At 48.2% G+C, this 14,933-nt stretch overlaps 1 protein-coding gene across 1 annotated transcript in view; it reads left to right on the plus strand.

Annotated features, from left to right (window-relative positions):
• LOC120500047 (ankyrin repeat and KH domain-containing protein 1-like) overlaps positions 1 to 14,933 on the plus strand; it is a 101,231-nt gene that overhangs the window by 85,358 nt on the left and 940 nt on the right. Inside the window, exons 30-36 of the mRNA XM_039704411.1 lie at positions 1,103 to 1,252; positions 1,557 to 3,172; positions 7,899 to 8,078; positions 9,163 to 9,417; positions 10,572 to 10,747; positions 11,658 to 11,822; positions 12,271 to 12,317. Of these exons, the coding sequence (XP_039560345.1) occupies positions 1,103 to 1,252; positions 1,557 to 3,172; positions 7,899 to 8,078; positions 9,163 to 9,417; positions 10,572 to 10,747; positions 11,658 to 11,822; positions 12,271 to 12,317 (2,589 nt within the window). The remainder of the gene's footprint in view (positions 1 to 1,102; positions 1,253 to 1,556; positions 3,173 to 7,898; positions 8,079 to 9,162; positions 9,418 to 10,571; positions 10,748 to 11,657; positions 11,823 to 12,270; positions 12,318 to 14,933) is intronic.

The raw sequence follows: 14,933 nt of genomic DNA on the forward strand, positions 1-14,933 counted from the left end.
GTCCTGGCAGGAATGGGGGAAAGAAAAAACACCTTGGCAACATGAGGTGTTACTTTAGAACATTTCCGTGTGTTTAGATGATTAATATTAAACAGGTTTCTTCTAAGTTCTCTAAGTGACAAACAATTCCCTGAGAATAAGTTACAAGTTGCCAAAACTGGAATAGCTAGGTGAAGCTGGCAGCCTTTCCACAGAGTGGTGGGGACCTGTGAGTGCTGTGATTTCTGAAACCCCTTTGAATCCCCTCTGATTGTTCAGCATTGAGCCAGTTCACATCAGTAGCAAGCCTGAAAGCAGCTTATGGATGCAAGAGGTCCAACACACCTTAAAGTCTGGGGACAGTGGTGGCCCAGAGACCTCAGCTGAGGTCTGTGTGCATGTAGAGCTTGTCTTCAGTCACTTCCCAATACTGTGTGCTTGCTCTGACCCACAGTACCATGTGAATCAGGAAAACCCTGAACTGACTGACCTTGGTGGCAGCATTGTGGCCTGACAGTGAGCCTGCTCCTGCAAGTCCATGCTGCCATCACAGGGGCTCCCAGCAGCTCCCTAAATCACAGCACTGCACACCTTCACCTGCTTTCACCCACCATTTATTGGTGACACTGCACTTCAGCTCTTGAGGTCTGAAAGAGGTGGATACTAAAAGGTTGTGGATGCAGGTGGTATTACAGAGCTGATACTGGAAAACCATTTTCTCCTTGCTGTAAACAGTCCAAGTAGTTAAGCCATAACTTTTATATATGAAGCAGTCCTGCTTGTGTATATTCAGGTTGATATGGTGAGGATTTCTCTCACTTTGGAGAGGTACCCAAGGTAAGATAAAATCCACAAGGGGTTCTGAAGTAGTATGAGGCTCATATATCTGTATTACAATAGTGATGGAACAAGTGCTAGTGGAGAATCCTTGTCAGGTGCTGACAATGATGAGTAACTTGAGTGGGGGACTTTGAGAGAGGCTCCAAAGGGTGAAGAAAGGATCAGCAGAAAACCACTTACTGCCTTTAAGAATATTACTTCAGCCACTGTCAGACAGCAGAGGGGTTTTGTCTGTCTTTGAAGTTTAAATGCATCTTACAGATTTCTGATCTTTGTGATATAGGTCAAAGAAATTATCAGTCCCAGCTTCTGTCGTATCTAGAATAATGGGAAGAGGTGGGTGCAACATCACAGCAATTCAAGATGTCACTGGTGCCCACATTGATGTGGATAAGCAAAAAGATAAGAATGGAGAGAGAATGATCACTATAAGGTACAGTACCTCAAAATGAAAGTGTTGAGTTACTCCACAGTGTCATTTATTGAAAAGTTTGTTTGCTTTCTAAGGCAGGATCTATTTAGCTTCTTTTTTCTACAATAGCACATACATTCCTGCTGCCAAGATATGCTGACAGTCGACTTCAAAGATAATCCTTAAGATACACAGAAGTTAAGAAATAACTTATTGGAGTAAACTTACAATAGAGTTACAGATCAGAATCAGATTGAAGCTATGGGACCTTGCGCAAAGTGGGGTTTCCTTTTGCAGAGGATAAATCTGTTTCTGTTTAATCTAGGGGTGGTACAGAGTCCACGCGATACGCAGTGCAACTCATCAATGCCCTTATTCAAGATCCTGCCAAGGAACTGGAAGACTTGATTCCTAAAACTCATATAAGAACACCTGCTTCGAGTAGCAAATCAATCCACGCAAACTTCTCATCTGGAGTCAGCACTGCGACTGCTTCCAACAAGAACTCGTTTCCTCTCGGAGCTCCGCCCCTGGTCACGTCGCAGTCATCAACACTATCTACTTTCCAGCCTCCTAACAAATTGAACAAGAATGTCCCAGCGAACGTGCGCTCATCTTTTCCGGTGTCTCTTCCTCTCGCTTATTCTCACCCTCATTTTGCCTTGCTGGCTGCCCAAACTATGCAACAGATCCGGCACCCTCGCTTACCTATGGCCCAGTTTGGAGGAACCTTTTCACCTTCACCGAACACTTGGGGACCATTCCCAGTGAGACCAGTTAACCCTGGCAGCACGAACAGCTCTCCAAAGCATAATAGCTCAAGTCGTGTAGGTAGTCAGAATGGAAACGTTCTGCAGACGGAGTCTCCTGGGTTAGCTACGTCCAGTTGTCCCGTTACCGCCTCGTCTGGAGCTGCTTCCACCCAGCCTCTGTGTGTGACCAGTAACCGGACTCCCTCCTCGGTCAGGAAGCAGCTCTTTGCCTGCGTCCCCAAGACGAGCGCTGCAGCCACAGCCATCTCAACTGTGACGAGCACCTGTAGCACTCTGCCCTCAGCTTCCTCTGCCCCCCCAAACAACGGGCAAGTGCCCGCAGCGTTTCTGCCATCTACTGCTCCGCAAGCGCAGCATTCTGCCCTGAAGGCGGACTCGTTCTCGGCTGTCTCTGCACCCAAGGAGAAGGTGCCCACCCCCGAGCAGCCGCCAACAAGCGCGTGCCCGCCAGCTTCGGTCGCCAGCAGTTGCAGTGTGTCAGGCAGCAGCAGCTCAGCGGGCACCGAAACGCGCCCCGCCAGCAGCCCCGCACCGCTCAACAGCGCGCAGGATGAAATTCTGCCGACCAGCATGTCTGAGATCAGCCCTTCCATGTCGATGCCTTTCTCATCCAGCTCAGAAACTGCTCCTTTAAGCTTAGCGTCGCCCAGGTCAGTTGTTGCAGATAATCAGGACAACAGTAACTTACCTCAAGTAGCTGTACCAGCACCTCGAGTTACTCACAGGATGCAGTCCAGAGGTTCTTTCTATTCAGTGGTACCAAATGCAAACCTCCATCAAGATCCTCAGTCTATTTTTGTTACGAATCAAGTTCCTTTAACACCTTCTCAAGGTCCACCTGCTGCAGTGCAGCTTTCGTCAGCCATGAACGTTATGAACGGTTCTCAGATGCACATTAACCCAGCAAACAAATCATTGCCTCCTGCCTTTGGGCCAGCAACGCTCTTCAATCACTTTAGTAGTCTTTTTGATAGCAACCAGGTGCCAGCTAACCAAGCATGGGGAGACTGTCCACTCTCTACCCGAGCAGCAGCTGACCCATCTTTCACTGTTCAGTCTACTTTTCTGAATAACTCTGTGCTAGGACACGTGGAAAACGTTCATCCCGACAACTCCAAGGCTCCTGGTTTCAGGCCACCTTCCCAGCGGGTTTCAACTAGTCCTGTAGGTAAGTCATTAAGATCATGTTCTGGACAAAATAATTTCTTCAGCCATTGCACTTTGATCATCATACTGATGGAGAAATAGTCTACAAATGACAGCTGGAGAATGCTCATGCAATGAGGATGGCCTGTTTTTTCCACATGCTCTTTAAAATGCTGATTTTTTTTTTTCTTCAGCTCTTCTAGGCTATTAGGAGTTGGGAAGATTGCAGATGTTGCATTGCTTGTCCTCTGTGTGAGACAGGAATGCTCCCACCTGCTTGTAGTGTAGCATCAGTTTTAGGTTTTGGGTTGGAATGGAGCACAGTGTGGGGTGACACCAAACCTGAGGACTCCTGGAGGTTCCAGCTGCAGCAGTGACTGCATGCAGCTGCTCCATATTGTATGTGAGATTCCAGCTTGACTCAGTGAGGGGGAGCTCTCTGTGCCTTTTGGTTCTTGATATGGCTCTGGGATTTTAATAAGCTTACTTTGTGGAGCTTACAGGTGTGCTACTGCGTGGGGTGTTCTATTCAGAGGTTCAGTACAGAAGTACTAGAAATGGGTTATGAACACTGACATTGAGCTCCCTGCCCTTGCTGTGCTGTGCCTGCAGGATTTTTATCTTCTTGGTGTTCAAACTATGTTGCAGACAACAACTGCACCCATTAGGTTGGAAAGGACCCTCAAGAAATCTCTTCTGTGCCAGCCTTTTGTTCTTGCCACGGTGGCTGTGGGGTGCCCTGGAGCTGGGTATCTGGAGAGCCTTGCTCTGGAGTCATCCTTGCCCACAAAACGTGTGTTGGGTATTTGGGCTAGAGCTACAGGACTTGAATGCTGGGCTGGGACAAGTCAATAGTTTGACTTTCAGATTAAAGGAGAAGGGAGCATTTGGAAGTTGTGATGGTAAGGAAAGAAGATCTTCAGCATTCCCTTTTCTCTCAATTGCTTGACAGGGTTGCAGGACTTCTGCAAACCAGAGCACTTCTCTCCTACTGGCTTTAACCACAGAACTGGGGTGGGTGCTATGACTGTAGTTTTCTCAGTTGTTAAATTGGGGCTGTGTTGCTCTGCAAAGCAAGGGCATGCCTGGAACTCTGTGCCACATCCAGCCTGAGTGCAGTAAGCAGAATTAGATGTATCAGATGAAGTAAATGGACCTTGTTCATCAGAGACTGTTAATAAAGAGCTGCCAGACCAGCAGGCTCCAGAACCACTGGACAGTGGTTCAGCTTTTCCTCTGCAGTGCTCTGAACTAGGCTTGGCTGTTGCTGAAATAATTCCTGGGAAAGGAAACCTACAGCAAATGGGATCTGCTGATTTCCCTGACAACAGCATCCTGCATGTGCAGACATGGGTAACTGGGATTTCCCACAGCAACAAAGTATTTGGCTATTCCCTTGTGTTAAGATCATCTGTTTGTAATGGGGGAAAATTTCTTATATTTCTATTTTATATATCCTTTTATACTTTATATATCTTTAAGTGACTGTAAGTATTTAAAAAACAGAGTAAATCTGTTTGTGCCATTAGAAAGGTTAGGTAGATAGCCAAGGAAAACTCACACAGTTCACTTTGGGGGAGATATGTGTGAAGTTCTCAACTGAAGCTCAAAAATACTTGGACAGAACACACTTTTCCTGAGTTAGGGTTTGATTAGGATATTGCAAAGTGAAGAAAACCTGCCAATAGGTAGTGTGCTGCTAAAATTGTGTTGGACAGGAAGTGACTGATTAGTCAGGTCCTTATTTGATTCATTTAATGTCATTTTACTTCATACTGCTTTTGATCACCTTTGTCTCAGAATCTAGGTGTCCCAGGAGTAGGGGGGGTTAAGGGAGTTTGAGGATGTTTGGAAGGTGTGATGGAGAGGAAAGAGTGAGTACAGTAGGCTGAGGACTTCTCTGCCCACCCCTCTCATTCTCCAGCTTGTCCCAGGGGAATGGATCTTGCCCTCAGCTCAGCCCTGGGGTTGGCAGAGCTGGGGTCTCCCATGGCTGTTTGCATAGGGCTTGGTGATAGGGTTCATGAGATTTTGAGAAGGGGGGACAAGGGCTGGTCACTGCTCATGCTCTGACAAGCAGCAGCACAGTGGACAGGGAGCAGCCAGGGCCTGGCCTGGCAATTTGTGTGGTCACAGGGGTTGGGAACAGCCTTGGAGCAGGTGGACACCCATCCTCTGATCTCAGCTGGGGGAGGGACACCTGAGGGAGCAGAGGTTTGCATTTTGTGCCCATGGCAAATTTTTCCACAAATCAACATTTCTAAGGGATCACCTCTAAACTGATTTGGTGAAGATTTAATATATTGGGTGTGCTTTAAACCAGCTTTTTCTTAACAAGTTCTCACCTCAGGGTGGAGTTTGGGTAGTCTGCTTTTCCTGTTCATGGGTGAGCTCTCTTATTCACCAGTTCCTTTGAGGCACAGGTATCTCTGCAGATCTCACTGGCTGTGGATCCATTCTGGAAATGGCCTATTTGTCTCACATTTTTAGGTCTCTCCTGGCAATTTGCAGTTGAGGGCAGGCTTAGCCCAGCCATGAGAGGAGGCTGTGAAGAAGACCAAAACTAATATTTTTGTTACTTCTGTTCTCTGCATTTTAAGGAATTTGAGACCTTGCTTCTTAAAAGGGATCACAAACTTGAAAATGCTAGCTTAGGAAGCAGCTCATGAGTATGGAACTGAATGAAATGGCTGGACTCTGTTTCACACAGAGTAACCAAGTGTTGTGGCCCTTTCTCTAAACATGCAGGTAATATTGCAGTAACCAACATCTGCCTGGGGTCTTTGATAAACTGAATTTTGAGCAGAATTTGTTTGTGATCAATGCACTCCTCTCAAAAGGTCAGTTATGCATCAGAGCACAATGAGGTGTTTGAGTTCATAGCCCAGGTAAGTGCAGAGTATGGTATTGCAGAAAATTTTAGTATTACCTGATTTTTTGGGTAAGTACACAAATAGGAAGCTCATTATTGCAGTCAGAATTTGGTAAGTTATTGTTCAGCATAGCCATTTTTAGCATCAAGGAAATCATCCACTTTTATGAAAGACAAGATGAAGTTAAAAAGTGTTCTTTGTGACCTGCCTCCTGCACTGTGCATCTCTGGCTGTCACGCTCCCTTCAGCCCATGGAGCATATCCAGCAGTGCTGAAGTGGTCTTGACTGCCCAGTCATTGCACTTTACAAGCTGTGTTCCCAAAAGCTGTGTACCCATCAGCCTCCTGAGCCATCAACAGACAGCAGGACATCCCTCTCCTGCAGGAGAGCTGCTTTTGTCACACTCCCTGCCTTGCTCTCTGTCTGGGAACCCAGCGGCACCCAGGGTGCCAGCAGCTCTGTTATCCTTTTGCCTGGGACAGATCTGGTGTGGTTTGCCAGCCAGCTGGCAGTTTGTGGTTTGGTGTGTGGTGGAATCAGTCTCCAGGGGGGCTTTTGGCCAGGTTTGTGACAGAGGGGTGGCCACAGTGTCCAGTCAGTGGCTCCACAGCAGATGCCCAGGGAGGGCCCTGGGCTGCAGGCGCTGCTGTCGGCTCAGGCCTGAGCTCTGTGCTGAGCCAGGCTGCAAACAGGCTGCAGCCAGCTCAGCTCAACCACACTGAGCCACAGGCACTGGATCCTCCTCAGAGTTTGTGCTGTGACAAACCCAGACTGTCCTCCCATGCTGGGGGTCCTTCCAGCAGCAGGGGGATGTGTTTGTCCTTGGCTATAAGGGAGGCTTCTCAATTTAACCTTTGGGCTAGTGAGAAAAATACCTCCTTTAACTCCAACAGATGATTTCTGTCCATGTGAGCAGGTTGGATCTGGCACTTCTGGAAGGATTGAATCAGGTTGACTTGGTTGATAATACTGGGGGAAAAGACCTGGCTTTCAGGAACTATCCAGGCACTGGAAGGTGCCCCTCTAGTTTCTGACCTAAGGTACTGCCTGGCAGCACTGCTGTTTGTGGTGGGGTGTGTGTAGAGATAACCTTCAACCTCACTCTGCAGCAACATAGGCTGGTCCTGGTTGTGGTCATTTTGAAATGTTTAAATGGTTTTGAAACTAATCTTGTTTGATAGGCCCTTGAAACTAAACCCTAAACTCAGGTGAACATATGGCCATGTCCATTTCTGCTTTCAGGTAATAACGTGTGATAAGAGCTTTTACAACATTTTGGAAAAGTACTTAAAAGCTTTGACTTATTAAAAAACTGTAATTCACCCTTGCTAGTAATTTTTGTGGAACTTTGAACTCTTTCTCCATCTCTCTCTTCCTCTCACACGTCCCTGGAGGAAGCAGCCCCCTCCCCTGTGGTGCTGTGCCACGCCAGCCCTGTCTCTGTGGCCACAGCGTCCTCTGATCTCTACATGAAGGTGCCTATGGGATGGCAAAGCCCATCCTGCAGAGAACTGCTTCCCTGGTGGTGGATTCCCCTGGGACTTTCACAGAGCCCTGCATCCCTGTTGGATTTGTGTGGCTTTTTGTAAGCAAAGATCGTGGCCACTCCCAGCTTTCCTGCTCTGCCCTCCCTGCTAAGATCATTTTCTTTCAGTGACCAAAGGGATGGCTGTTTTTGTTAAAACTTGAGGCCCAACCAGAGAGCCTCCAGAAATGCCTCTGCGGTTTCTGAGGGAGAATCATGCACCTTACCATGTGCAGATGCCCCCAACGGTGATGAGATGCTTTAATTATATTTGGAGCACTAGCTTTCTCTGGTGCTTTGAAGCAGGTTCCCAAAGAGAGATATTTAATCAAATTTATGTTTATTTCAGGCTTACCCTCTCTAGATCCATCCAACAGCTCTACAACTTCTTCTTCAGGTCCTTTGACAGGCTTTTCAGCAAACATACAAGGAGCACGGGTTTACCTTCAAGGGCCAGCGCCTGTTGGGACTCCCAGCTTTAACAGACAGCATTTTTCACCACATCCTTGGACAAGCGCAACAAATTCATGTAGGAACTTCATGGGTCTGTCTTAGTTAACTATAAATTCATAGCTATTGTCTTTAGTAGATTTCTAACTTGAGGGGAACTTACCCAGTAATGAACAAAATGCTTTCCAATTGCTTTTAGCGGCTGTGAGGATGGTGTGCAAATCCCAAGCTGTGCTATTTTGTGGGCTTTTTCCCATGCCACTAGTTCTGATAGCATTACTAAAGGCGTATTTGGGCAGAAAAATGAGTTATTGTAGGCTCTTGAGAGGAGAGAGCATGAAGCTGTGGGGGACTGGAGGTGATTACACCATGCTAAAGATTCCCCTCTAAGCAGTACAAGTGCAGTATTAGGTGAAAATGTCATGTTTGCCATGGTTTGAAGTTATACTTGCTTTTTTTTTCTTTTTTCTTTTTGTTTTGTTTTTAATTGGGCTCTGTAATTATACTTAAAATGTTCCAAAATCTCATCCAGGATAACAGTGGGTTTTCCTCCTAATGGAAAGAACATGGAAGTAGCTTTACAGAAAATATGGGTCTTTGATTCAGAATCTTAGCTGAAGAGGTTTTTCATGTCACTGCATGCAACTTCATTGCCACTCTGGGTTTAAGAACCAAAATGTTTAAATGAGTGCTCAAAGGAAGTTGGATTTCCCAAGGAGAGTCAGTGACGCTTCTGAAGTTGGCGGGACTTTATGCTCTTGGGTCACACCTGTGGCTTTGGGAAGCTGTCTGATTTCTCTTCTGCTGGAAGTGGTGGATACCAAAACCAGGCTGTTTAGATATTTATGGTATTTTGGCTGATGTTTTCACCTCTTCCTGAAACTCTTCCATGTTTCTTATTCTTTCTTGTAATTAATTTAGCTACACCGCTATGTCATGAGAATATCATGATTCTGATGGCTGAAAGCATTTGTGTTTATAATGTGGATTTTAGAGTTCAAATAATTCTTAGACAGAATTTCTGTGAAAAACTTGAATACTTGCCAAAAAAAGCCTTTAAAACATTTTATGATTTGCTTTGAGATAATATTGGGGAAATAAGTGGGATGGCATTTACGCTTGCTACTTTGTGTGTAATTAAGCAAGAGAAATACTCTTTTCAGCAGGTGAATCTCCTATTCCATCAGTTTCCTCAGGATCATCTTCACCCCTCTCAGCTGCTTCTGCCCCTGCTAACTTGGGCCAGCCAAAAACGGGTAACGCCAACCCGGATCGGAAGGTGCCCCCTCCCATCGGGACCGAGCGGCTGGCCAGGATCCGCCAGGGCGGCTCCGTCACGCCCACGCCCCTGGGAACCAACTTCACCGCGCCCGTGGGCCACAGCGGCATCTGGTCCTTCGGCGTGAACAGCGTGTCTGGTGAGCCTGCTGAGCACACAGCCCGCCCGGGCCTCCCGAGGGACTGACTGCAAGGAGGGTGGAGAGCAGGAGTACAGCTCCACAGTCTGTACTCCCATGTGGAACGTCCTCAGGGGAGAGCTGGTGGCAGTGGTGGGGGAGCACAGGTCGATGGAAACGCTGTGCTTTGCCATCCTCAGGGGAGAGCTGGTGGCAGTGGTGGGGGAGCACAGGTCGATGGAAACGCTGTGCTTTGCCATCCTCAGGGGAGAGCTGGTGGCAGTGGTGGGGGAGCACAGGTCGATGGAAACGCTGTGCTTTGCCATCCTCAGGGGAGAGCTGGTGGCAGTGGTGGGGGAGCACAGGTCGATGGAAACGCTGTGCTTTGCCCTCCTGATGCTGGTGGTTCTCACCTGCCTGGATCAAGTCACCAGGCACATGTGAGCCTGAAATGGTGCAGAGACCTCGTACAGAGTCCTCTGAATGATCCAGGGCTTGGAGTAAACTATTTCTGTGTGTTAAGGGGCCGGTTTCCAGGCCTGGCTGTTGGCTCCCTGTCCAGGTTTCTCTCTTGTTTTCCACTCACATTTTACAGTGTCAGCTGAGGTGCAGCTGATGCACCCAGGGACACAGAGCTGTGGATGCTGGTTTTTGAACTGATTTCCTCATGACTCTTGAACAGTATGGGATAACTTCTGTTCCAGGCAGCCTTGGTTCCCAAAGAGTGACTTTGAAACAGCTGAAGTTTTACGTTCAGTTTCCTGGTAGTTGGATTTTGTGGAAAGGAGGAGGTGCAGCATTTGAGGTGTAGAGTGTTTCCATTGGTAACTTTCAATACAAACGTTTGAGTCCTGCATTTGTTACACGCTTCAGTGAAGCCCTCCACACTTTGGTTAACTGGTGTCTCAGCATTGCTGTGTGCTTTCAAGAAAAGCTTGTATGTGCTTACAGGTAGTGTTGGGAGCTCTGTTGGATTTTAGCCGTTTTGCAGTGGACGTGTGGAGCTCGCAGTTCCTGGTAGTCCCCATCTTCTCCACCTTTGTCTGGATACCTGAGATCCCTCTGTGGCTGTGTGTTTTCAGGGTGCCTTTGGGTGGCCTTAGGTGTGTGCAGCTGCTGAATTCTACTCGAGTGTCTGCAGTGAGTTTCATCAGCCGTTTTTAATCTCTTTGCAGAAGGCTTGTCGGGTTGGTCTCAGCCTGTCATGGGAAGTCATCCAATGCATCAGCAGCTGTCGGACCCGGGCACGTTTTCTCAGCATCAGCCAATGGAGAGAGATGATTCTGGAATAGTGGCTCCCTCGAACATTTTCCACCAACCTATGCCAAATAGTTTTGTGGATTTTTCTAAAGTAAGTTACAGAGAGTTGGATTTATGAAATGGCTAGGGCCTGGCTTTATTGCATCTCCTGTTCTGCCTGTTCACCTTGTGTGTGTGTGCCTCTGCTGCCACTGCTCATTACCCTAGTCCTGAATGTTCTTTCATCCCAGAACTGACCAGAAAAGGTGCCCAAGCCTGGAGTCAGGTCTAAACAAAGACAGAGTTTTTAGGTTGCAGATATTCTCTGGTCAGTAGCTGAAGGCCTTCATCACTCTCCAGCATTCCATCTTTCAGAAGCTCAGTCTCCTGGAAATGTTTCACAAAGCTTGCCCAGCTCTTGAGGGTGATTACAAGTTTGCTTAATGCTTTCAGCATAAATCGTGGCCACAATACCACATACCTTCCTTAGGGAAGTGGCAGGAGGAGAAGACTCCCAGCATGTTTCAGAAAGAGCCATAGCATGTGGTCTTGGCATCTGCATGGCAAAGCAGAGCCATTCACACATAGGAAAATAATTCTCCTAATTGCAAAAAGCTGCTCTCTAACTTGCTCTTTCTGAATAGGCAGAATTATTTTAGATGGCCATTAGGAATTAGAGAAGATCTTGAACCCAGTGTGGTCAGCTCAGTGCAGCCCTGTGTGCACTGTGGCTGTCCTGTGCTGCAGAGAGGAGGGAACACTGAGGTCACAGTGTTCAGCTGCTGGCCTGGCTTTGTGGGCTCATCTGAGAACTCTGTGTGTGCTGCACCCTCTGCTAGGTGTAAGTTCAGAAAAATGGCTAAGCTGGCTGGAATCTCCAACTCTGAAATCCCTGTGTTCCACATTCTGCCCCAGTGATTCCTGCCAGTAGTGGAACATTACCTGTGGAGGTGGCCTGGCTCTGTGTGGTCCTACAGCCCCCCTTGGCCATGTCCCTCAGCAGTGCTGTCTTGTCCCCGCAGGGCCTGCCCATCTCCATGTACGGCGGCACTCTGATACCCTCGCACCCTCAGCTGGCAGATGGCCCAGGAGGGCCCCTCTTTAACGGGCTCCATACTCCAGATCCTGCCTGGAATCCCATGATCAAAGTTGTCCAGAACTCGACAGAATGTACTGATGCTCAGCAGGTAGTGTGGCTGTCTTTTCCCACCTGTGCTTTCCTGGGGCTTCATACGGTGCTGTGAGACCCAGTTTTGGCTGGGTGACACGTTTGGTTTTTTCAGTTCTTTGAAACTAGGATTGAGGTTGTTTGCATGACTTTTCCCTACAGTATGTGTGTGTGTGCATGTGTTCATAAAATTTCCATGGTGTTATTGATACCTTCCAGGTAAAACAAGCAGCATTTCAAGACTGCTCAGCCAGGTAATGGACTCTTACCAGTGAGAGGGCTTATTCCCATACTCAGCACCTTGCAGGTTCTCAGTCAGACCTTGGCCAGAGCTGGAGAGCTCCTGCCTTTGGACAGTCTGGTTGTATTTTGAGGGAAGCCTTATGCTCTCCCTCAGTGGTAAAACACTGTTAAAGGAACCTTTATTTGTTTTTATAATAGATTTGTCTTTTTATTTCTTGCTGTAGATTTGGCCTGGCACCTGGGCACCTCACATTGGAAACATGCATCTCAAGTACGTCAACTGATTTAAGGGGGTCTGTCCTTTTTTAGCCTGGTTTGGGAATCTTTATGACCTTGAAGAACCCTGGGGATTTTTTCATGTGCCTAACTAAGTGATTTTCTGTGGGCTGTAACAATGGAATCTCAATTGCCCGTTGTATAAGAACAAATTGACTTACCTATACAAACTGATTCTGTTCTCCAGTTAGTTTAGCCACTTCAAACTTAAAAATCAGACAAAACTAGTGCTTTTTTGCTAAACACTGCTGAATGCTCCTTGTATGCAGCAGAGAACTAGCTGATGACATGATTTTGACCTTTTAGGGTGGTAAATACCTGTATAATTGTTTACAGACTTACAAGGAAAAGCTGAGAAAATTTCATGTCGTATAGTGGCTCTACTTTATGTAGCCTGTATTAATGTGAAATATTTACCTGAATACTCAATAAAAGGCAAACAGCATTTATAGGTTGTGTGTGAGAATTTTGGAAAGGGCTGTATGTTATTGTCCCCAGCAGCTGCTGCCGTGCTCGGTGACACACCTCCCCATGGTCACATACTGAGCACGTGGGGGCAGTCAGGTTTGGGAGGGTTTGGAGCCACAGGGGTCTGCAGAGTCCTTGCCCCTGCCACTTGTGAGCCTTTTTTTGGTGTGAACCTGCTTCTGTGTTACAGTCTTTTCCTTCTGGATTAGTTCTGCTGCTTCTGGCACTTCTGGCAGGTGTCACCTGAGAGATCAGGTTTTGCTCAGGGCTGCAAAGAAGGGCTGACAACAGTGACAGGTGAATGCAGAGTTCTTCACCTGCCCAGAAGCAGATCTTAGAAAAGTGCTTCTCATTAGAGGAAAATGTAATAGCTTCAGTTATAAGCTTCTTGTAATGCTGTAAATCTGCTAAGAGCTCCTCAGGCCCTTTCTTAAGGAAGAAGAGGATTTTTGCATGCTGCTTAAGATGAATGTTAACTCCTGACCCAGTTCTCCACTTTCTGCACTTGGACTGTGCTTAGTTCTGCTTTTGCTCCAAAGCAATGCAGTAACTACCTGGAATCCATTCCTTAAGCAGGAAACTCCAGTGCACATAGTGTCTAATCCAATGCATCAATCTCAGACCAGGTGGAGACTTCACCTTCTTCCACCTTAACCAGACAAATCCTTACATGCAGCAGCAGAGTTTCCCTAATAAAAGCATAAAGAAGTACTGAAAACCCAAAGTACACAAGCAGTATCTATGTACCACAGACAAATCAACCTTGGAAGCACTACTAGATGGTATATTCAGATATTTTTCTTGGTATTTGAGGAAAAAATTTAAAAAAAAAGAAAATTGAACTGCTGCTGCCCCAGTGATAGTGCCAGCACCAAAGGAGATACACACAGAATGAGTCACAGAAAGGTTTGTGTTGGGAGTGGCCTTAAAGGTCACCCAGTCCAACACCCTGCTGTGGGCAGGGGACACATGTCAGCAGCCATTGTATTGGAAACAAGAGTGTTGTGGTGCAGTAGGTGTGTGCTCTCTGGGGCAGGTGCAGGGGAGGGCTGGGGTGCCCACTTCTGTGGGTTCCTTGGCTGCAGCAAGCAGTGTCACCTCCTCCTGTCCCATCCTGAGGGCTGCAGCTCCAGGGAGGGTGGCACAGTCTGCTCTGTGACACCACGGGGCAAGACCCAGGATGGGGGATGGGGTTGTCCCTGGAGCAGCCTTGGCCACCCCAGCCCTGCCTAACGTAGGCAGCTCTTTGCTGCATGGGTCCCTTGCTGGGTTCTTCCCTGCACAGCTCCTTCCCTGAGGACATGGGCACTTGCTCTGGGCACCAGATCCAAGTGGCCCCAGCAGCTTCCACTAAAATGGAAAAGGGAAACCCCCAAGTTTTGTAGGAAGATCCTGCTCAAAGTTCAGACCATCAGTGCCCTGTGGTTACAGGGGGGTATGGGCAGAGGCAGGGCCTTGTGCTTCTGGGGAGAGAGCTGGTGAGTGCAGTGCTGGTCCCTCAGGGCAGGCTGCCTGGATCCAGGGAAAGCATGGGGGTAACTAATGCCAGAGTCTGTGCCCACTTGAGTTCACCAGCCCTGGGTGGCAGGGCTCCCCCAGACCTGTCCTTCTCGCCCCTTCTGACCCCCTGGGTCAGCCACTGAGCAGGTCTTGTCTTTGCTGTCTGTCCTCGGGGAAGCATGTGCCTCATTCCTGAGCTGGCCATGTTTGGGTTGAGCCACAGGTGCCCGCCCTGTGGGCACTGGCTCTGTCTGTGCCTTCACTTAAGCTTCTCTGGGGTGAGAGAGCTCAGCCTGGCGCTGCAGGGCCGTGGCAGATGTGGGCTGTGTGAGGTGTTTGCAGTGCCCAGCAGGAGCTCCAGGCTCACTGGCACCTCGGGCAGCAGCTCTGGGCTCCCTGGAACCCTGGGCTGCACCCACTGCCAGAGCCTGGCAGGGAACTGGTGCTGGGCTGCAGGGAGGGATGGGCAGGGGATGGCAGGCCTGGCACACAGGCTGGTGCAACCTCAGGCATTGCTGGCAGGCAGTTGGAGCAGGGGAGAGGCAGCGTGTGCCCTGGGTGGACATTGCACACCCAGCAGGCTGGAGGAGATGTCCCATCAAAGCCAGCTATTGTTCTCCCGCAGGGAGCAGCAGGTGGCTGG

The sequence above is a fragment of the Passer montanus genome, unplaced genomic scaffold, assembly GCF_014805655.1.
Source record: "Passer montanus isolate IOZ18808 unplaced genomic scaffold, ASM1480565v1 scaffold174, whole genome shotgun sequence".
NCBI lineage: Eukaryota > Metazoa > Chordata > Aves > Passeriformes > Passeridae > Passer > Passer montanus.